The 25167-nt window shown below is 38.5% G+C and overlaps 1 protein-coding gene across 5 annotated transcripts in view; it reads right to left on the minus strand.

Annotated features, from left to right (window-relative positions):
• Window positions 1-25167, minus strand: part of LOC111866239 (tectonin beta-propeller repeat-containing protein 2) — a 76849-nt gene that overhangs the window by 13180 nt on the left and 38502 nt on the right. For all 5 annotated transcript variants that reach the window (XM_023855008.2, XM_023855005.2, XM_023855006.2 and 2 more), the window contains 5 exons: window positions 20220-20503; window positions 13037-14809; window positions 11597-11783; window positions 8565-8722; window positions 3844-4003 (listed from right to left, as the gene is read on the minus strand). In XM_023855008.2, coding sequence (XP_023710776.1) covers window positions 3844-4003; window positions 8565-8722; window positions 11597-11783; window positions 13037-14809; window positions 20220-20503 — 2562 coding nt within the window. The remainder of the gene's footprint in view (window positions 1-3843; window positions 4004-8564; window positions 8723-11596; window positions 11784-13036; window positions 14810-20219; window positions 20504-25167) is intronic.

Below are 25167 nucleotides of genomic sequence, written 5' to 3' on the forward strand. Positions count from 1 at the left end.
CAGCAACGTTAAGAGTATACACCTGATGATGGCCGATAGAGGCCGAAACATGTAGTGTGGAAGAGAACAAGATCAAAGACATATAATATATATTGTTTGCACTTGGGACGGAGTTTGTATCATTTAGAGTCTAGGTTATTATGAACTTAAGAAGCATAAGCCATTGTTAGATGAAGGATGCTCAGAATTACTATACCAAAGAGAACAAGCCAAACTGCAATGGTTACAGGATCCAAGCAAAATAAATGGGGATAATCTGAACAATATAAGACGTGAAACCAGCAGGCATTTCAGGAATGAAAAGAGGGAATATCTGAAAGCCAAAATTGATGAGCTTGCTATGAACAGTAAGAACAAGAACATAGAGACCTGTATAGAGGAATAAATGACTTTAATAGGGGTTACCAACCTAGAAGTAACTTAATGAAGGATGAGGATGGTGATCTGCTTGCACATTCCCACAACATTTTGAATAGGTTGAAGAACTACTTCTCTCACTTATTGAATGTACATAGGGTCAGTGATGTTAGGCAGATAGAAATTCACACAGCTGAGCAATTACTACCTGATCATAGCACTTTTGAGGTTGAATGTGCTATTGCAAAATTGAAAAGGTATATATCGCCAGGTAGTGATCAAATTCCGGCAGAACTTTAAGCAGGAGGCTAACTATTACATTCTAAGGTCTTTCAACTAATTACTTATATTTGGTATAAAGAAAAATTGCAGATCAATTGCAGGAGTCTATTATTGTACCAGTTCACAAGAAGGGTGATAAAACCGACTGTAGTAATTATCATGGGATATCAACTTCATACAATATTTTATCCAATATTCTTCTCTCAAGGTTAAGTCCATAAGTAGATGAAATTATTGGGGATGATCAGTGTGGATTTTGACGTAACAGATCAACTACAGATCAGATCTTTTGCATTTGTCAGATATTGAAGAAAAACTGGGAGTACAATAGGACAGTACATCAGCTATTCATAGACTTCAAGAAAGCCTATGATTCAGTTAGGAGGGAAGTATTGTACAATATTCAGATATAGTTTGGGATACCCATGAAACTAGTTAAGCTGATTAAAATGTGTTTAAACGAAACTTATAGTAAAGTCTGTTTAGGTAAACATTTGTCTGATAAATTTCCTATCCAGAATGGTCTAAGACAAGGAGATGCCTTATTGCCACTCCTTTTCAACTTTCCTTTATAATATGCCATTTGGAAGGTCCAAGAAAACCAGGTGGGACTGAAATTAAATGGGGCACATCAACTGTTGGTCTACGCCGATGACGTGAATCTACTGGGTGATAATGTAGATACCATAAGAAAAACACACATAGAATGAGGGTGTTTGAGAACAGGGTTTGAGGAGAATATTTGGACTGAAGAGGGATGAAGTGACAGGAGGCTTGAGAAAACTTCATAATGAGGAGTTTCATAACTTGTGGTCTTCTCCAAGTATAATTAGAATGATCAAGTCAATGAGGATGAGGTGGGCAGGGCATGTATAGCATGAATGGGTGAGAAAAGGAATGCATATAGGATATTGGTGGGAAAGCCAGAAGGAAGGATACCACCAGAAAGACCAAGACGTAAGTGGGTGGACAATATTAAAATGGATCTTAGAGAGACAGGATGGGATGGTACGGATTGGATTGATCTGTCTCAGGTTAGGGACCAGTGGACGGCTCTTGTGAACACGGTAACGAACTTTCAGGTTCCCTAAAATGCTGGAAAATTTTTGAGCAGCTGCAGATTTGGCTTCTCCTCAAGAAGGGCTCAGCTCCATAAGTAAGTAAGGTAGCACTATTTACTGAACACCATCACCTAAAAGGGCACCTTTTCAAACTGGGATTAACAGATGACCCCATTTGCAAAAGGTGGCCAGGGCAATGATGTAACCGGAAGGATTAGGTAAATTGAAAAAATCCAGTGACCTCATCAGGAACTAACCCCACAATCTTCCGGCTTGCAGCATGGTGCCTCAACCACCTATGCTACCCCATGTCCATCTTTTTATTAGACATGATTCGCTATGGGAAACGTGTGTAAATATGTGAGTTCTTCTGTGGGCAAAGAAGATGTATGTAACTTGCCATCAATCTCATGTAAAATATTTCAGTTACAAGTAATCTCCTCTCATCACCCTTCATTGTGGCTCATGCTCTGATCAAGCAAAATGACGTGTGTGAGGCATATACCTCAAATAGGAAGGACATGAAGTGCATACATAATCTTGGTCAAAAAATGTGAATGTAAGAGACCAATTGGGAGACCTAGGTGCATAAGGGATGATAATATAAGGGTTGGAACTTTAATAGTGGCAACTATTTATTTACAACTGATACAAAATAGATGCATATTTCGAAGTTTTACTGTCCTTCAATGTAGTCACCAGCATTGCGTACAACCCGTTGCTAGTGATGTGGAAGTCGTAGGTTACCTTTAGCAGCGCCTGTTTTGTTGATAGCTCAAATGGAGTGGTCTACTGCCTGAAGAATCTCTGGAACAGTTCTGAAGCGAATGCCATGAAGTGGTTCCATCATCTTAGGAATCAAGCCGAAGTCACAAGGGCTTAAGAAGGGGGAGTATGGTGGATGGTACAGCACTTCCCAGCCCCATCAATCGAACAAATTAGCCACAGCTTGCACTGCATGCGGCCAAGCATTGTCCTGCAAAATGATGGGTGCGTTCTGCAGAAAGTGTCAACACTTCTTTCTCAAAGCTGGTCACAGGTTGTGTTCCAAAAATGAACAGTAATACTGCACATTGATGGTCGGGGAATGGTATGCGTTAGGATAACACCATCACAGTCATACATGAGAATCACCATAACTTTCACACTGCTGGGATTCTGACGAACTTTTGATTTTCGTGGTGACCCGTAATGACACCATTCGTTCGATTGGCATTTAATTTGTGGCTCGTACAATTTGGCTCCTGTCTCATCCAGCGTAATGATACAGTGTAAGAAAGCCTCTCCTTTGCGGTCATACTGCTCCAAGTGGTTACGAGCAGCGTCATATCGTAGCCATTTCTGCATTTCCATCAAATAATGCGGAACCCACCATGATGCAATTTTTTCTCATGCCCAGGCGTTCCTTCAGAATGTGAAGCACAGTCGTATGCGCTAATCCTGTCTCTCGGGCCAGCTCATGAATTGTATGGCATCAATCACTCTCCAGTAACACGGAAAGAGCATACACTTCTTCTTCCCTGACAGTGGCCGATGCATGTCTGCCACATTTTGGTGTCCCTTGTTGAAGGCTCTTACCCACCTTGCCACTGTTCTGTAAGGCAATGCAGATTCCCCGCAAGCCTCTTGAAGACCTTGATGGCACTGTCATGCTGTATGGCCTTTGGCACATTCAATTTTTATCCAGCTCCGTTGTTCCTGTTTCGAAAACATCGTGACAACACTACATTAGACCGCCAGCTAACACGAGGCTCTGTTCTTCTCGTCACTGCGCATGCACGTGATGTGGGAAGGGAGAGTCCATTTGCTCTGAAGTAAGGTAGGTATGAAACTAATGTGTGGTATAAGCCACATTATTTGGTTCCGTTGCACGGTGTCTCTACAGCAGTGTTGCCACTATTAAAGTTCCAACCTTCGTATTAATATGACTCCTAAGGAAAGCTGTGAGGGTGTGGAATGGATAAATTTGATCAGAACAGACTAGTAGTGGACTCTTATGAACATGGAAATGAACCTAAAAGTTCCATGAAAGGTGGGGAATTTGACTCAGTAAGCAAATTAGCTCCTCAAGAAGGTCTCTGCTCCATGGAGTCAGTCAGTGCTCAGCAAAAAATATTCTTCCCAATTATGTATGACAATTTACCGAGTTCAGCTAAGCTGAGTTCCTTCCAAGTCTTTCCACTAGGACATTTATCTGTAATTCCTTGGCGAATATATATCTTCCCTTTTGCTGTGAGAATCCAAGCAGTATCAGTGGCAGCAGCCACACACACAACTGGAGAGTCATCTGGCAGAAGTAGAGCCTGTCAACATTTACACAGGTAAATTAATATACTCTTATATAAATTTATGGAGGCACATGCAAAACATAAAATTCTGGAGTGCCAGATTCTTCAAATCAAAAGTGGAGAATTCATTGCCCCTTCATTGATGGAGACTGAAGAATTTTAAATGACTCCATTCCCTGGGGATGGAGGATATTTAAACCTCAAAGGCCTAATCTGCATACTTATGAAAAAGATCCAAAATTTGAAGTTGCAGTATTCTCTTCAAAGTTGATAAGAATATTTATGAAACTGTACTTCAAAATATATATGGAATTCAAATATATATTGAAGTCTGCAGTGTAATGGTGATCACCTTCTAGCAATTCAATTTATGGTGACAGACTCTAAAACAATAAAAATACAATCATACTAATATACTGTCACATGATACAGTAACTACAGATGGGGTTCAAATTGGTAATTGGATTTACTGAACACTTACAGATCATAATGACAAGTAATTATAGCGCTATCACTAATTCTCACACTCTGCAGTTCACTATAGCATGCATTAAGTCTTCTCAGTCTGCTGTGTCTTCACCTACCATTGCCTGGTAGCGGGCGTGCCTCTCACTCTGTGTTCCCAAGCGTTCTCGTGCCTCAGCTACCAGCTTCTAACAGCAAGAGCTCACAAGGACTGTACCGCAGCAGTCCTAACTCACTCACTGACTCACCAGCCAATTCCCTCCACTTCACTGCACTGCACTAACTCAATTTGGTTGGTTGATTGATATAGCCTCAGAACAGATCCATAGAAACCACTGTTTCCAACAGTACGTCCACTGTTGCACACAGGCCACTGCCTAGCAAAAGATGCAGTACTGATGCGTATTTATGAAGCTGTTGCATAGCAATGGCTGTTGTCTCATTATTTGTTTCATGGTTATTGCATAGCAACAGGCCTACATGCCACAATACTATGACTCTCCCTCTCCATGTTCTGTATACATGGAATTATCTTCTTGCGGCCTAGATATCTTCTCACGTGGTGATTCACTCCTGATGAAATGCATCTCAATAAGATGCAACACTGTATAGGAGTTGATCTGACACTATGCATCCAACAGTATACCCATATGAAACAAACAAACCTTCCACCAGCTCATTCCTTGTAGTATGTCTATAGTTAATCAGCTTATCCATGTGTTTGTGCTCTATCAGGTAAGTCACCAAGAGCTCATTTCTTCAAATCTAACACATAGGCAGGCTTGGTTTTGTCTTTTCCTCCGCTTTTCTTACTTTTTATTTCATCTGTGTGGTAGGTTCATATCCTGGTCATATTTCTTTATTGTTACATTATCACCTTTACAGATCTAGGATGCTACACTACAAGCTTACACATTTTAGCTTCTTATCTTTCATGGACTGGGAACATTTTTCTGTTCAGCTTAAAAGTACTAACAGACTGTTATATGAACAACTTTTAGTACTTTGTTATGACTGAAAAGTTACAGAACTATCACGTGTTAATGACTAGACAAGGGATTTTTTTACTGGCAACTGCATTTATTGAATGTTTATAAACTATGAATAATTATAACAGTCTCACTAATCTATGTATAAAACACCATTACCCTTCTTCGAATGCTCAGCCATCATCTTAAGAGACTTATGGAAAGCAACATCTAATTGCAGCCTAATACTGAAAGTCAGATATCTGATACACTGACAGTGACATACACCCTGATAACTATCTTAAAAACCTGATGCACTAAAAAACACCTACAAGCTTTCATTTTGGACAAAATATAGCCACTAGGTAGTCACAATATGGCTATTACACAGTGCCTCTAATGACATTACAGAATACTTCTTAGCTAGATAAAACCATGACATTTAAGAACAAGTACGAAAAGATAATCAAAATAAAATTAAGAGTTTCCTCTGCTGTAACAGGGTGAACCACTTAACATTACCACCTCGAATAACTCCTTCATTATCCAACGCATTGGGAAAAGCTTCAGACAGAATGCTTGTGGTTTCAAGGCTGACACATGGTGCATGAAACAGATTATTTGTATCTTTTGTTGTTTGCAAGATATCGTGGTAAATTTCACTTTTTTAAATGGAACTCGACTTTTTCACTCCAACAAAAATTGTACAGCAGATGAATATAAATCCAGTGACTGTAAATTAAGTTCCATTTTGATGAACTGATGTGTGATGTGGCGACTCAGAGTACAGGAGTGATCTGTGCTGCATGACTGAGCTTTCCCAAGCTTGCGAAGTGGTACATAGAGCTGTTCAACTCAAGCAGAAAGACATGCATATTTTCCACATGTATTCTTCTCAATTTTGTATACCCCATTCATATTGATGTTACCTTGCAGACACAAACTTATTACTGCAGAGCTAATCCTACAGCATAGAAATTACTTGCTCTTGTACTTTGTTAAATATTCACCACACTGAAAAATACTTAAAATAAACATCGTAAATCTTATGCAGTGTACCATATTTTGTGTGATGAGCCATTCTGGAGACAGACGCTATATATCGGTTTGAAGTTAGTGTAAAGTATGGGCTACTTATATTTTACAAATATGGACAAAAGTATGCTCAACAACTTTAACATACACAGCCACTAATAAATTGTAATAAAATATATTTACAGGTATGTCGTTTTGGAGTTGTTGTAGACAGATATGATCTTCCCATTAAACATTCGTTTTACGCATTCCATGCTTTATGAAGTCACGAGAAATCAGCAGGCTATCAATTTAAAATCTAATAAATATGAAGTGCATGAAACCACAGCAAATCACTGTCTGCTTACTGGTTACTAGAATCAGTCCTTATAGAGCTTATCTTTAAATCAGTAAAGTCCATATATCCATTACATTTCATCTGCTGGGAAATATCACAGTATATTAACATGAGATTCAAAACGTAATACCACTACTGTCTCACAAGAATTTCAACTATCGACCATTTTCATTTGATTGAGCTCGATCTTGTCTTATAGTTTAGATTACATTGAAGGTGCAGGTTTAAATTACTGCTGAACTGTGATCTTCTCTGATTTAGTGTGCATACCCTTTCTAAGATTATCCCGCTAGCAGTGCTGCACTTCAAATGATGCACAGTACTCGCTTAATGTGGCACTGTGACAATCATTATCTTGTAGTTTACTTAGTGTAGGAACTAAGCTAGGAACTTGTGATTTTATGCTCACTACAACTACCATCAAGCCATACTATTCATATACAACCTCTTTATTTGACCGTCACAACACAGCAAATATAGAACTTCAAGGACAATGCTCAGTATAGTTCTGCTACATGTTTCAGCCACAAGTGGCCATCATCAGGCAAACACACTTCAACAATCGTACACCACTGAACTGCGGTACATAAAATTTGATACAATGTTATAAATCGTTTAAGTTAATTTGCACAAGAATACAATAAGTAGGTTATTTAAAACAATAACAAGTCATATATAAAATTAAAATTTGATTGATGTTTAGTAACATTGAATCGGTCGTTGGTTTTACTTTTCATACATTTCTGTCGACGAATAGTAAATTCGAGTTTCTTATAAAATTGTGTAGGAGGTCCAATAATGTTGTGAATTAATTAATCTGAAAATAATATAAAAGAAATAGTATTAAGTTTGTTAAAATTGATATAATTTTATATTTAAACTGATGATGGCCACTTGTGGCCGAAACACGTAGCAGAACTATACTGAACATTTTCCGTGAAGTTCTATATTTGCTGTGTTGTGACGGTCAAATAAAGAGGTTGCATATATTGTAACATGGCAGGATGCATGAAATTAAAATCATACTATTCATCTTTACTTCTCCTGTACACAGCTATCAGCAAACTGACCCACATATACCTTAGTGGTAACTTTGTGAAAATGGATCCAATCAAGCTTCTAACACAGCCAAAACTCGTCAGCCTCTGTGAAATACATTATATGGATTGTGCAAGTCCTTCCAAGCCAAAAACTTCAATTCCCGTAAGTGAGGGTGAAAACCCTATCATTGTCGACATGTTGTCACATGTTAGTGACTAGATACTGGGTCTTGATGGGTAGCTGGATTTACTGAACACTTATAAATCATAACTACAAGTAATTATAATGCTTTCACTAATTCACACACTTGACTTCTCAATACAGCACACGCCAAGTCTTCTCAGCTTGTCACCACAAGTCGTTGATACATTTCGGCTCCAAAAAAGTGCATATTCCTCACCTTCCGTGTTCATGTCCTTTCCGCTGGCAACTGTCTCATAGATAATTCATTGCTCCAACTGTTGATGCTCAACTAATTTCAGTCAAACTGACAACTTTGAGCCATCACTGTCTGCTACTGGGTACTGGCCCTCACTATATAGCTTCAGGAAGGACCTTAGAGAAAAGCCTTTTCAACAATGTCTTTGATAGTTGTATGTGTAGCTGTTATCACTGAATCATGTTCATACAGAATCTATATAATCATGTTACAATATATTATTATGTAATGTCTATGTTATTTAAATTGACTATACTAATGTATGACAGTGTATATAATTAATATATTTACATGAACAGTTTGTAAATTGGAGCAAGAAGAAAAGAGATCTCCTGCTGTGGAAAGCAGCCAAAGTTGTCCTTTGTCTTCAAATATTCCTTCTGCACTGACTTTCTGCCACTTCAAGGATGCCCTGCGATGTTCCAGAGGCACTTTACTCCACTGATGGCCTACTAACACAACACAAATATAAAAATTTGTATTAGCCTAAAGGAAAACCTGGGATAATAAAAGGAGTGAGATAGTGTACTCAAGTTTGGAATGCACACATATCCCAAATGTGTTCTTTGCAATTTTGTATCTCTCACTGATTTCAGTGTTCACTTACAGCACAGACAAACCTGTTACTGACAGACATAACCGACAGTAATAATGCACTGCAGATACAGACATGACTTTACTCTTAAGGTCTTGCAACATTCATTTGAAGCATTTTTCAAAATGGCATATATTTAAAAAAATAGTCATGACCATGCCTACAGTGCAATATTACCATTAAATAACTGTCATACTTCGTGTCATACACCCAATTTTGATAGGATAAACAATTTCTGATAAATCTCATACACTTTGATTTAAGCTTCATGTAGAGGAGGGGTTGGTTATATTGAGCTAACATGGACTGAAATTAATTCCCTGCACATAGCTGAAGACCTCCAAACCAACACACAAGTTCACCACACTTCAGTCTTCACTCGCCTTACATGTTTCGATTCAATAGAATCATCTTCAGAGGCGTACCACTACTAGCAGGAAACACTGTCACATAAGATTTGACGTTATGCACTGAGGTTATAAATAGTGCTCACTGTATCACAATTTGCCCTTTGCATTCACGTTGACGTGTAGATTTACGTAAGATGTTGTTTTGTTTAGGTGTATTTTTTGGGTATTCGATCGGAATTTCCCACTGCATGCAATGTGATGTTTACTTTTCTTAAAGTAGCTACCTTATGAATTTAAAATTGTGTTAAAATGCTTTTGTGTTTAAAAAGTTAGTTATTATGTTAAAAATCGTGAACCAACATTGGGTCATGTTGTTGTTTCTCCTGACAGTAGAAGATGTCGATATTTCTCTGTGTTGTGTGTTCTTATTGTTAGTTGTGTAGTTTACGTGCGTGCTGTGTCTAGAGGTAACGTTCTCACCTCATGACTCATGGTACGCGGGTTCAAACCCGGCAGAGGTCATGGAATTTTTAAGGGCGGAAAAATTCAGGGAACAAGTCCTCCGGGAGGGACTTTAAGCCGTGGGTCCCATGTCGTAGCTTTACGGCACGTAAAAGAACCTCATATCTCCAAAGGAGGTCACTGAGCCAAATTCAAGGACNTATTCGTATTGAGAGGGGGTGGGTTTCCCCATGCACTTAGACCAGTTATTGGTCCATTGTGCGTCCCCCTTTTAATTTCTACTGTCGCCATACCCTACCGGTAACGGTGCATGCCATCAGCTCCTGTAGAGCCAACGAGGTCGGCCCCTGGTACCTTGATGCTTCCCCCATCCACCAGAGGCACTGGAGACTACTTGGGCGGAAAAGGGCCTGTAATTTAACTCAGAGGTCTCCTAGAGACATGAGGTTCTTTTATGTGCCGTAAATCTAGGACATGGGACACACGGCTTAAAGTCCCTCCTGGAGGACTTGTTCCCTGAATTTTTCCGCCCTTAAAAATTCCACGACCTCCACCGGGTTTGAACCCGCGTACCTTGAGTCATGAGGTGGGAATGTTACCCCTAGACTACGGAGGCCGCTAAGGCTGACAACCTTAGTGCCATCTGTGAGCTGACTGTCTAGAGAAAATGTGAGATTCTCCACGTCTCACAACCCTATGGGCCTTCACAGCCTGTTACAGGTATAGCTTTACCTTACCTTACCTACCATCCAATAACAACTTTAAACAACATGCTTCACCATCGATTCTCTGGAAATTCCTTCAATAAGAATAGACTACAAAAATGTGTTCTTCAATTACAAGGAAAATATGAACATTTCACCAAAAACCCATGTGATTATCTTCTTACTACATGACAACAAACTAGTTGGACGTTCATTCCTTTCAAGACATTACACACATAGAGAATACTGTGGTTAACCAAACTTCTTTTTATTTATTTATGGATTATTTAACAATGCTGACAGTAGCTCAGACCATACAGCACTGAATAATTAGATGACAGTAAATAATGAACAGCAGAGCACATGGAAGAAAGTAGTCATGGCCAACTTGAAGGTACTATTCCAGTAAATCAATTTTATTATGAAATCTGTTCCAAGATAAACTGTATGATTATGGTAATTTATGGTCTCACCTCTGTGACTACTTTTACACTTCATTTCAAACTAAAAAGAAAAGATTCTTGCAAATGACTAACAGCAGATTCAAACCAAGTTTTACTCATACAACTCTAAGGAATGATGTTTCTATGGTGTATTACAGAATTAAGAAGAAAGAATAAATTTAGATTGTGGTCTTCTGAGTTATTAAGATGATGGCAGCAGGTTCCTCCAAAAAGGTTGGTAATGTGCTACAAGAATACCTGGCATCATAACCCAAAAGACAACAATATAAATCTTAACTGCAATGAAAACTTCAAATCTCAAGAAATGGCAAATACATCCAAAGGCCTCAACATCAGGCAAAATATGACAGAAACACAACAAGAAGAGTTGTTCAAATTAAAAATACAGTGGTATGGGCATGTTGATGACAATTTGTGAGACCAAAAACTAGGTAGGAAAGCTCAAGTAAGGAATGATAAAATAAGTGAAAGAATGGACACAGATACAACAGAAGTAATTATGGCCAGCAAAAGCTGAGAGGACTTTGTCACAGACTGACCAATTCTGCTGAAAATTTCAATTGACAGCAATGCCATTCACTATGAAAAGTATGGAAACAGACATTTTCATTTACATAAGTTTCTTCCAAAACAACAAATATGACAAAGGTCATTATTTACAGCTTAAAACAAGTAACAAATTTGAATAAACACTGAAAAAATTATCACTGCACTTCCTGACACTGTTAAGATATAAAAAATGTCTGACCTGTGAACTGAGTCTTGTTCACGTGTATACTAGTTGTGGTTTTGTTTCCTACCCACACTGTGTCCTCTCCTGCAGCAATCATAACAGAAGCTTGCTGACGAATGTAAAGATTCTCTGTGAGTTTCAGCTTGTTGCAAATGTGCTGCAAGGATGTTGTTCGTTGGAAAATGTATCCAGTGATCAGTACCTGTAGAAGGGGTATACAGTTACATATGCAAATATTATGTTTCCGGACATTATCCAACATCCTGTTTTATCTAGCTCTAACAATTGGGCCCAATTGCACAGATTTTACCTGAAGATGGAGAGAGAATCAAGTCTCTGAAATTCTGCATTTTTAAATAAAAACAGAACCTTGTTTTAGATAAGAACAGGACAATGGATAATGTCCAGAAACATAATACTTGTTTAATGTACCATCGCCACAAACATTTAGATCTTATGTTACACATGGCTAAGTATACCTCAAGGCTGAGTACGGCATTAAAAAATGTAAAATATTATTTTCTCATTTTTCAGATACCGAGCTATTTCTTCTTCTCAGTTTAATTAAATTGCACATAGTGAATTTCTGCTTCATTAAAAATACTGACACACAGCAAATAATTTCTTTAATAAAATGTTAAAGGAAATTCACTAGTTGGAGTCCACCACCCTTGATTATATTTCAACTGTAAAACACATCACCATATTCTGGTGTAATTTCCATTTACTTCCATGAAGTACATTCCACGGCAGTTGAAAATTTATATCCAAATATGTAACTTAATTCCAAAAATTTCATCCAACCTTCAACTAGTAAACATAATGCTTAAATAAACAGTACTAAATTTTTAATCATATCATTGAGGATCCTGAACTTATAAGCTAAACGAAAGAAAAATAGCAATTATAGTTAAAACAGTTTCCACATTCAATATTTGCTGTGAATGTAGACTTCAAAACCAAAAAAATTCTTACAAAGAGAAAAAAACAGACATGATATCATTTGGAATATGGATTTTTTTCTTTGTAATAATAAAAGCATTAGTGTTTCACATCCCTTGTAATAGCTACTACAGACTTGCCATTTAATGCTTTTCTCTCACAGAATATATGCACCATCTCCATTACTTCAGTATGAAGTCCCCCCCACACATTATAGGCCTACATAGTTTGGTATTCAAATCCAATTACTGTTAGGATGATCAAAACAAGGATGCGATGGACAGAGCTTATAGCAGAATTGGAAGGTTGAGAATGCATATGAAAATTTAATCAAAAACCTACAAGAAAGAAATTGGTTGGGATACTCAGTCGTAGACAGGAAAATAATATCAAAATAGACCTCAAGCAAATAGAGTGTGAGGGTATGGACTGGATTCATCTGGCTCAGGACAGGGTCAATGATGGTCTCTTCTGAAGCAAAACATACATGACCAGCACCCAACTGAAACTAACCTGCCACCACTGGGAATCAGGTGCCATGAAATTGCAACAGAAGTAGATGGCACTCTTCTGATCCACTATCCATGCTGTACTGTGACAACCAAGTGCTATATCTGTTACAGCAGGACATGGGATATTGATCTTTTCCCACTTCTTCCCTTCTGGTTCTACATCAGACACCCCAGACCTGAAGAGGACCTCTCCTGTGGAGGTGAGAGCAATAACAGAATTCTGGAAAGAGCAGATGCGGGTTACAGGCTGGTTGCATTCCACAGACCTGGTTGGGCTGGGAGGCTGCTCTGAACTCAGCTGTTTGCGGACAGATATGTAACCATCTGACACAAACCATGTAATGATGTCTGAAACAGAAATCCACTGAATATTCCTTGCTATTTCTATCCACTTTCCCCCAAATGGTCCTTTTACTGAAGGATTTTCCAAATAATATGCTCTGTGCTTATACAGCTTCCACACCAAAGTTCCATTTGGTGAAATGGCTACTTGTTTTGCTTTATAATCCACATTTTGCCATTCCAAACTTAAACCATTCAATGAACTGTAATATACAGTATCTTTCGAATCAATACAGCACACATAATATTTACACAATGATAGATTCACAATGGTGCCTGGCACTTTATACTGCATCCACTGGTCAGCCCTCTCCACTGTTTTGTACATCCTGTGGTCACACCTCAACTCTGTTTTGGGGTCAGATGTGCTGAATATCTCGAGTGATGCATGATTACTGGGAGGAGCACTACTGCCAGAGGGTGGTCCATAACTGAGAATACTACTAAATGAGGCAAGTTTCTCATCTTGAGAGTCTGCAATGTTATCACTATGCTGTGAGACACAATCATCATTTCTTGATTCACTCTGGTATCCCCAGTCATCTCTCTCTTCATCACCAACTTTAGCATCATTGAATTCCTCAGAAAAAATGCAACTATGTGATGTTACATACTTCAATTTTGTCTTTTCAGCAATTACCTCTTGAGTTTCTATTTTATTTACATCACAAGTATGTTTGCCATTAAAATTCACTTCACTTTCAGAGTCACCATCGCATAAACTGTCCATATGGAGAACCTTTGCAAGAATTCTCTCTTTATGGGCAACATCCCTCTCAATAGAAGAAGGACTTCGTAGATCTGGTTGTATTTCTAGTGGCACTAAACACTCGTCACCTAAACAAAAACCACCAGGTCTCTTATTTTTACAAGACATTTGTGGAATATCAGTTTCACTTAAGGCAGAATTAATAATGGTTCCATCATGCTCACTGCCAGTGTCACCAGGAAGTGTTGCAATGTCACTGCTAATGCTATCACCTAATCTTATCAATGTTTCTTCTGAGGAAGACTTTGTGTTCAGCTGCACATTATTCGAGCTCTCACTTGGTTTCACTGCAATGATCAAATCATTGCTTATATCCAGTCTCTCACTGCTCCATGGATCTTCATCTGACGTTGAGCGAACACTACTGATGCTCACGGTGTCAGAACCTGACTCAGTTTCAGACACAAACATTTTTCCCTGTTTGGTCTTGCTAAGCTTCCTACTCTGCTTTGGTTTAAAAAGAACGTCTTCATAATGCTGTTCCCCAATTCTGTCAAGAATTTCTGTTCGTAAGTTTTCAGAAGACAGGGCAGAGCTTCTTCTGCTTCCTGCATTACTTTGCTGTGATATGCTGTAAACCTCCTTGAACTCGTTGCCGCTATCAGTTGTAGCACTTGGACAATTCACACCAGGACTGACTGCTTTTTCAACATATAAATCAATCTGAAATTTAAAAACAAACAATACATGATTCTTTCATGCATAATTTGACTGTTCTGATAACAAATTTAGGAAACTTAAAGTTAAGGTTAACAAAGAATTGTATTGCATATCAAACAAGGTAAAGAACAAAAATACACAAAGCTGATAAACATCCTATCACATGTAATATTTTGAACATTTTACTTACAAATATGAATAATTAAACACTAATAAAAGTATCAACATATGTGTCTTCCAAGCATGTTCAAAGTAACTTCCAAGTAAATACAAATATTTTAAAAAGTGAGAACATTATGGAAATACTAAAATCTCTGATCTCATTCTGCAATACACTTCAACAATACACACAACAAAGATTGTACTGATTTACAGAGATTGAAGATACTTAAAGGGACTGAAGGTTTGATGAGAACTATGTGCAATGAAATCTTCTCAGGCAATACACCATGTGAAAATGGAATTGACATTCAAGGTTTGGAGACAGCTTCTGCCTCCATCACCAGGGGTTCATGTGATGAGTGACAGAACTGTCTGCTGTATTTACACACACTGTTGCTCTTGAAGCCTGTCATTATCCAAGCACAGACCAGTAGGGCAAGAGTGAGTGGAGTCAAGCAGTCACCACAACCATAATATTGTCACGTACCCAGGTAACATGACAAGAAATTAGTGGGTTCCCAATTAGACAGAGCTGTTTATTGGATAACTCGTTTACAATCACAATTACAGTCACTCTGAAATAACATCTTCCAGACGATGCAACTGGACTAGTCCATCGCCTCTCACGTTTCGTCTTCTGGTTCTTGGCTGAGCTGGTTTCTTCTGTTCCCAGCTCTGCTCCATTTGCCTCTGATCTGGTCTCCACTGTGTACTCCTCTGATCTGACCTGTTCTCAATTTTCCTCTGGTCTGACTTCTGCCACGGTCTCCTCTTATCTGGCCTGTTCTCAATTCTTGTCTGCTCTGACCTGTTCTCAGTTTTCTTCTGGTCTGACCTCTGCTCTGGTCTCCTCTGATCTGTGTGTGTTCTTCCATTTGGCTTCTTATCCTCTACAGCCAGATGAACTACAAGACACCTTCTTGAAGGGTTTCATTTTCTGGGTTAGCTACTGTATCTGTAGCTGGTCTATTCACTGCTGCAGGAACATGTTCCCATTTTTAGGTAACATGTTGATTTTATCTCTCATGTATTGGTTGTTGCGGAAACAACAAACACTTATTGGGCCATTGTCTCTGTTTTTAACAACCCATTGTCTAGCAATGGATGCCCCCTCTGACTCAAGGTATTCAGGCTTTTAGGCGACATTCCACATTATGTTCCTTAATCTAGACAATCTTCTGTCACTAAGCAGTCCATGCAGCCTATTGGTCCAGCCCATACTACAGTGGCCATTCAGGCCAATGAGATCTGGCTACATCCTAGTAACTTCAACAAAGATACAGAGTTCACTTAAAGTTGGTCCTGGTACCCATCTACCAACATATGCCACTCAAGCAGGAGTGGAGTAAAACAGTGGAAGAAAAGAGCAATGACAGCCAGTGAAACTGCTTACTGTTCCCATAAAGGTCTACACTTTGACAAAGAGACCAGGTTCCAAAAGCAACTACATATATATACAAATTTGATGGGTAACGGTGTCTTTCATCACGTCAAACTCGGATGATGGAGGCAGAGGTGGTTTTCAAAACACCGGAAACCAACTTCATTTTCATACAGCTGATAGCTATGAGGATTTCACTGCACTTAGGACATTTATTTATTTTTACCTCTTTATATGCTTACTTATTTGCTTTATTTATTTATTTATTCTTTAATTTACTTACTTGGTCATTCATTCATGTATTAATTTCATTAATATATTCTTTTATTTATTAGGGGTTATGTCTGATGAATGCCATGAACAGCGCTCTCAGCTAAATAAATTAAACTAAACTAAACTAAACTAAACCAAATCAAATTGAACCAAATATATTTACTCATTCATGAACTGATTTACATTTTCTAAAAATTAAGTCCTGTATATATAACCTACAATGCAATGAAATTAATTTTATTTAGAAGCTGATATCAGTGTTCACAACAGATCTGAAAATTCAATGTACCAAACTGTGCTACAAGAACTTCATTTATAGGAAGAATTAAGAGATTCATGTGCAGCTGTTCTATCATTGCATTATGCATAAAGTGCTTTATAATAAATACATCTTACCATATTGCCATTAGAAATACAAGTGACAACTTGAAAGGCAAATTCCTAAATATAAAAATGTTCACAGTGTAATCTAAATGCACACTTTTAGTTTGAAGGCAATACTATAGTATGGACAGGTATACTAAAAGAGAATCACTTTGCACTTTTCTGGTTTATGTCACTGTGTAGTTTCATATGTGGTTACCAACATTTTTGAGGAATCTGCTGCATCCACCTTTACATCTACCCTGAACATGGAGGCAGCATATTCCACCAAAACTCTACCTCTTCACTTCATGATATAAGGTGTCTGCAGATTTGCCTTGCACATGGGTATTCTTGGTGCTAAGCTAAAATGTAAATTTAAGAAATTCATTTGGCTCAGAGATGTAGGGTTGCCATCAGGGGACACAGGTGTGAATGCAGTAAAAATGCAGTGTGGGACATAAAGTAAAAAGTAAAGCTATCCCTGTAACAGCCCATGAAGGCCCATAGGGCTGTGAGACGTTGAGGATCCCACATTATCTAGACAATTGGCTCAAAGATGGCGGTAAGATTGTCAGCCTTACACGCTGGCCGCACTTTACTCCCCAGGAAAATTATTTAATTAATTCCTGGTACTCATTTCTGTTAGAGGCTGAGTCAACCCCAGGGCCATAGCGGAGCTGGAAGGATTAGGTCAACTGAAAAAAATTCAATTACCACATCAGGACTTGAACCCACGACCTTCTGGTTTGTAGCATAGTGCCTTACACCAGGTTATAATTACATAATAAACATGCCATGGGTTTTCACTTTTACTATATCAAGTTCAGCAACTCACTGTTAATTATAATTACAGTTATTTGTGCTGCAGAACCTTAGCATGAAAACAAGTATCTGAACAGCATGACATCAAACTGGATTACTACTGTCAGGTGTAGGGGTTTGAGTGTGACTTATAAGATGGTTTCTGGAATGGTTGACTGGTTGACTGGATTTACTGACACTTTATACACAGTACTCAGGACTACATGCAATAAAGCACTACCACTATTTCCACACACCTTACACTTCACCATTACACACGCACTAGGGTTCCCAGTCTTCACTAGTCATATCCTGGCAACAGATTTACAACACTCTCACTGTTCGCTTCAAATCACACATGAAGTCTTATTTTCAGAGTCTAATTCCTTTCTTTCCATTTCTTCTCAATCACCTTAAATTGCCATCTCCAGAACTCTACCCAAATCTTGAAAAAACTCTTCTTCAACTGAACTCTCTCAACATGTTACATCTAACTGCTCCCTTGGAACTTCCCATTATATAACCTTGGGGCAGACCCCATGGAAAACGCCATCTTCTGTTGTTCTGTATTGTTTTAGTTGTGTTTATTGATACGCTGCCTAGCAACAGACATCATATTGTTTCCCACGTCGATTCTGGTGGGAATGTGTTTGCTGAGTTTTGCCTAGCAATGGATACATGTCACACTATATATGTCCATTTCTTTATACAGAAATAATGCTGTTTTTTTTCAAATATAAATCACACTTTACTTTGTATATATATAATATTTACATAATTTAGATTTGAATTTAAAAGAATCTCCTAGCCATAAGTTATACAGACAAAGCAGTTTCCAGTATTGGGAAAGAGAATGGGCTTCTTCTTCTTCTTCTATGGCGCAACAGCCCGATGTAAGGCCTTGGCCTTCCTTATCAAGCCCTCCATTCCTCTCTGTCCTGCGCTGCTCTCTTCCAGTTCCTTACACCCATTAACTTCTTCGCATCTTCTTCCACCACATCAATCCATCTAGTTCTTGGTTTCCCAGCACATCTCCTACCACCTATTGTACTATATAATATTTTCTCTGGGATATGCTCCTTATCCATTTTCTGTACATGCCCAGCCCATTGAGAGAATGGGCTACAGTCTCAAAAAATTTAGTGGTGATCAAAATTCTCAGTGATATGTCTAGGACCTGTCAAGAAGCCAGGAAAGCAAGCACACTGTAGGAATATGTGATCACAGCTTTCTCCAAAAAGTGAAGTGGTTACTATTCAATGAACACCTATGCTCATGGTAACCTTAGGAATTTCACACATAAAAATAAAGAAAGAAAAAAAATATATATATATATATATATTGTAACATGTTTGGAGTAGATACTTCCATGGCAATGCAATAACAGTGGGCCACTGAGTAGACAATGCCGAAACAACAAACGCGTTTGCCTGGAAATGAACAACAGAAGGCCGTTGAGTACCAACGGATGAGACGAAACACGTTACCGCTGTAATCTGTAGAGATCGTTCCCGAAGCAACTGATTGCTGAACAAGTGAGACTGAACCTTGGCAAATGGTGTCTCGTATCTGGTCCACAGAACACCTATATAAGTCGAGAGCGACAGAGCTACAGGATGACAGTCGAGATCTAGCCTTCATACAAGACAGTTGGAACCTAGTCGAGACATCGCAGAAGCCACGTGATACCACAAGCGATAATACTTGTATGGTGTATAAGTGTGAGTGTCCAATAAAGATTCGCTGAATCTCAGACCCACGTGAATTTATTTGTCGCGTGACACACCCAACACGTGACAATATATTACCATGTAATTTTGTAGGTGGTTATGTAGCTGGGCATGTCCTTCAGTCATACCCAGTCTTGCTGCCCATGGATAAGAAATGACCCAAGGACATGCCCAGCTACATAACCACCTACAAAATTACAGGGTGTCATAACCCAGAAAGCCACAATTTTAATTTTCACTACTGTGAAAATTTGAAATCTCATCTCAGAGTTGTCAAATCAGAATTACTGGGATTCTGGACTTTTTCCATCATCCGGAATTCTAGGTAATAGGTGATTGAGATTAGCTCTTTCTAAGGGACCCAACTGAGCAGGTGTCTTCCTATCTCAGCTGAAGATGGAAACAGATCCAGTTTCCGAAACATTATGTCCTCTATTACCTAGAATTCTGGACGATGGAAAAAGTCCAAAACCCCAGTAATTCTGTGTGTCATCCACAAGTCAGGACCCTTTAGAATCTAGAGATGTCTAATAAATATTTATCAAATGTTTTGACCTTTCTCTGAAGTCATGGAGAAGACCACAACACCTAAGATTTTCTTCTAGAAGAGTGCTATCCAAAGATAAGACATAACATTCCTCTAGTTTTAGTACAAGATTACCTCACATCATTTACTGAAGAACACTGTTCATGTACATACCAAATTCTCATGTGGTAGTGCTATTACAGGAGGCAGCTCTGTTGCCTCATCTGCTGTCATCACTGGGTCCCATCCCTCAAATGCTGACTCACTATTTATGCCTTTATATTTGGACCCAGGGCTACCAAATATACTGATTCTTGTACTAATTTTAGGTATTGGGATGGCAGAAACAATTGCACTGTCTTTTAGTTTTGATGTAAGATCCATGATGGATGAAGCAACTGTGATGTCTGACAGTGAAACAGGCAAGATGTTCTCTGTTCGATAATCAAATTTTGTTCCTGCAATAGAAATATGTAATTAATGGTAGCTCACCTTTAGCCACAAATAACTGTATTTTAACACCGCATTTCCTAAGCTGGCATTTCTTAATGTTTTCCATGTGGTGATATTAAAATATAGTTCAATATCCCATAGAACAAAATGTCCACATTCACAGGCTATTTCATATTATTCTATCTCATTCATTACGCTTTATATTTATGCAATTTGTTGTAATAAGTAATAGCATTCATAGAACTCACAAGAGATCAACATTTTATAAAGCAAAAAAAAAATGAACTAAAATAGTTATGCTTAAAAAGAGCAGCATGTACAGAAAAATACAAAGAAATAAGAATAATACTGAGGCAGTGCAGCAACAACTTGTACTCTCTAAGCAGCTGATATTCAGTTGTTCCAGAACACACCCTGCTCAAAATTCTGAGGTGGCAATAACTTACACTTCTCTAAGCCTTGAGTTCAAGAACAAACCCAGCTCTCGCAGAACCTGTCTATTACTGTGATTATGAGCCAGTTTAATCCAGTTCCAATTATCACAACTTATTACTCTAGTGTATATTTATAGTTTCCTTTTGTTAAACTTAGTGAATTGGTCTATGTAAGAATTTTCATGGTTGTTTCATAAAACTGAATAGCATGAAACCTTTGTTCCCAAGAAGTAAAACGTGTCAAAGGTGGCTGTATTATTTCTTAAAATGATGAATTATATGCAACAGTAAACTATCCTCTGTACCTCAGCCAAATCAGGTCATGGCAGACCCAGGAGAACCTGCCTCATGGCACAGTCTATCACATTGTATCTCTCTAGCAGCCTCTTCCCATCACATTCCCACATGTTCAACTTTCTTGATGTAACTGCCTGGATAATACCAGGTACGGCAGTAACTAACACCTCCACTTAGTGAGCTTCCTGACCACTTCACATCTCAGCAAGATGACGGGTCCATCTGAGGTGTGGACACCCATAAGGCAAACTCCAATAACACCAATGTTAGGATGATAATGATGATAGCCAGCAGAAAGGATTTGTATTGTATTGGAGGAGGGGTTGGGTTTCCCCATGCACTTAGACCAGATATTGGTCCACTGTGTGTACCCCTTTGATTTCTGCCAGCCTCTATACCCTACCGGTACTGGTGCGTGCCATCAGTCCCAACTCAGCCAGAGAGTTCAGCCTCTACTGGCTCAGCGGTATCTCTCGATGCTTCCCCCATCTACCAGAGGCGTTAGAGACTACTGTTGGGCAGGAAACGTCCGATCAATTTGGCTCAGTGGTCCCCTTGGGACATGAGGTTCTTTTACGTGCCGTAAAGCTACGACACGGGACCCACGGCTTAAAGTCCCTCCTGGAGGACTTGTTCCCTGAATTTTTCCACCCTTAAAAATTTCACGACCTCCGCCGGGTTTGAACCCGCGTACCTTGAGTCATGAGGTGGGAACATTACCCCTAGACTACGGAGGCTGCTCAGCAGAAAGGATGCAGCTTCACAAGGCTTTTGCATCATGGTGGAAGCCTGGTATTTCTCATATACATGAAGTTTTACATTTATGGAATAATCTTCATTGGATCAAGTTGTTCATGAATCCAAGCGCCAAAGAACAGAAGTCCAATGTCTTGTTCCTAGACCACAAACCCCTACCCTTATGAAGCTTCCAACTCATAAACTAAATATTTATGAATATGATTCACACTGTATGCAAGCATGTCATTTATGGTCAGAAGCACACAGACAGATCCAACACTTCATTATGAATTAGTGAATTTGCTTTGGATGTCTTCCCTGCCTAGATAAAAAATTTATACATTTCAGACAATGGCTCTTTCTCTGTCTTCATGAAAAAGAAAAGATTATACACCCTGTGAGGCATTTTTGATAGATCGACTCCATATCACTGGGCACTGAAGATTCCATACACATGAGAGGGATGCAGTTCTCAGTAAGGTAAAGCAGCAAGAAATTAACCATGGAATGTAGTAAGTTACAAGAAAGTAAAAAAAAGCATGAATGCAAAATCTGGAAAACTGCCTTATAGTGATGTTATATACAGTGTACTGGAAAAGGAATGTGACATGCACAACTTATGAACCCATAAGTGGCAGACTGAGACATAAAAATGAAGTTTCCTTTCTCATACACTTGATTACAAAAATCAGAAACAATAACTCTAATAGTATTAAAATTCTAAAAAATAGCTTGTGAAAGACCTTATTTATAACTGAACAGTAAGCAAAATTTGAACCTGGTAATATTCATAAAATTTCAGAAGGTAATTTTTTGCATGCATTACCTTCAGTAGGAAGCCTGGTCAAAATCAGACCAGTTGCTTCCAATCTATTTTATGCATCAGAAGTTATGACACCTGCTGAGACAGTGTAGGGATATAAAAGTTACAAATTTGAAGTTTCCAAAATAAAGTCATAACTGCCATTGATAGTTATTGACTTACCTAGCAAGAAATGTGTTTCATCTAGTTTTTGCTTATCAAAATATGAACCTGAGATAAGATAGCTCAATTGATTTAACATTCATGAATTTTTCAGATGAAGTGCTTATACATAAAAAATAAAATAAAAAGGAGCAGAATAATCGTCAATAAACTAGGATAGCTCAGCTAATGGAGTGGCAGGAGCAGAGAATTTTCTGTTGTGTGCAAACTAACTCTGGGACCATTCAGCACTCTATTCAGTGGATACCAGACTCTCTAGAAGAGTGAAAAGTGTAATGCTGACAACACCTCGTTCTAGTTTGAATGATTCCCTGTATGATGATGATATTATGTTGGCCAATGTATATCAAACATACCTGAAATCACACAGTGTCAAGCATAATATTTGTACTATGAAATAACCATTATCCCTAACCTTCAAAGAATGACATCCTTATGTTATTAATTCTGTTTCAGCAATGCCATAGCATATTTAAAGGCATTATCCTAGAATCTGACTGAAGAAGCAGGAAAATCACAAAATCTTAGCATAACAAGCAACCAGGCTGATACTCAAGCTGGATATCTTCTGAACAAAAGCAGTACAAGTAGTAGAGCTACACCAGCCTGTTTGGTACCTCCATCTAGTGTCAAGGTACAGGATGTGTGGAGTTCTATCTCCATATCTCCAGCAGGGTATGAACAATGCTTGGAACTAAAGGAGATGAGGTGAGCAGGGAATTCAGGATATTAATATGACAACAGAACTTTCTGATTTATACAGTTCACCTAATGTTGTTAGAGTAGTGAAAGGAGAGTTTATGATGGACTGATTATGTAACTTGCATACTAAAACTATGAATCATATATAGCTCTAGATGATTTAGGGGATGGTTCATGATTGTCTGAAGAATGACCCTGTTAACAGCAGTGTTGAATCTTAGGCTCTATTACATTAAGTGCAGCAGCCAGTGTTAACCCAGTGACATGTTTTGACACCTGCAGGATCTCCATTCACTGACAGGTTTTGAACATCAATGACTGAAAACTTAAAATACAGTAATTTACTTACTGGCCAACAGATGTCATACACCTACAAGAAAGTTCTGTCAATTAATGTTACACATATCTTGACTATGGAAAATTGAATATGTTATAAGGAATTACCATGTTCAATTTGAGGTTCTCAAGGCACTGACTATAAAGAGTACAGTCTCCTGGATTGTATCACCCTGTACTTTGGACAGAGCCCAATGCTTTGGAGGAATATATCTTTCTGAACAAGCTGTTACAATCCAAAATACCATACTCTTCAGGTTATAATGGACTCTGGCCTTCAATAGCTTCAACTGAGTCTCAAGAAACACAAATGGAATACAAATTTCATCACCACCATAATAATTCTTTTCAGTATTTGGGCTACTGAGACTTGGCGCTTATATTTTAAGACTGAGACCCTCTACCATTTCATAATCTTCTCAAATTTCCTTTTCTTTCAGCTTCTTTAGAATCTTTATGTTTTAAATGCTACCACAGGTCATCCTGTCAACATGTCCATTTCAATTCCTTCAATACTGTTATCTGGCAGAGTCATAAATCTGTATTCTTTTATGCCCAGAAACTGATGATGGTTTGAAGATCAGAGTTATAATTTCTAATACTCTGAGAAATTTGACAGTTTCTGCATTCACATTTATTTCTCGTTTACAGAATACATTATAATCCAAATAATCTGATCTGGCCTGTAGCATCTTGGAAAGAGTTGCCAAGCAGGCCATCGTGGACTGGACTAACAGAAAACACCTCATATAACGAATGTCCACACCTGGACTAAAACATGTGACAGATTTCCTTCAGGAATGCTCTGCTAATACAATTATGGCACTAATACAGCTGAACAGGAACCAGTAGACACATTTGACAGGACTCTTTACAGGATACTGTCACTTTAAGGTATATTTATTCAAACTGAAGCTGGTAACAGTCCCACATGTGAAAGGTTTTCATGACAAAGAAAGAACAGCCATAGATGTCTTACGTGTACGGGGGACCCAAAAATAACCGGAACCGACCTGTTGCGCGCATGCTTTGTAGTTACGAGTTGTGCTGCTAGGTGGTGTTAGCTGGGGGTCTCCCGCGACTGTTAGTGAGCTGGCATCAGTCTGAGTTAAGTGGTTTGTCTGTGGTGCTCTGTTGTGTGCGTTCCTGTTTCAACCCTTTGGCGATTAGTGAGATG

This window comes from Cryptotermes secundus, unplaced genomic scaffold (assembly GCF_002891405.2).
Source record: "Cryptotermes secundus unplaced genomic scaffold, Csec_1.0 scaffold872, whole genome shotgun sequence".
Taxonomy (NCBI): domain Eukaryota; kingdom Metazoa; phylum Arthropoda; class Insecta; order Blattodea; family Kalotermitidae; genus Cryptotermes; species Cryptotermes secundus.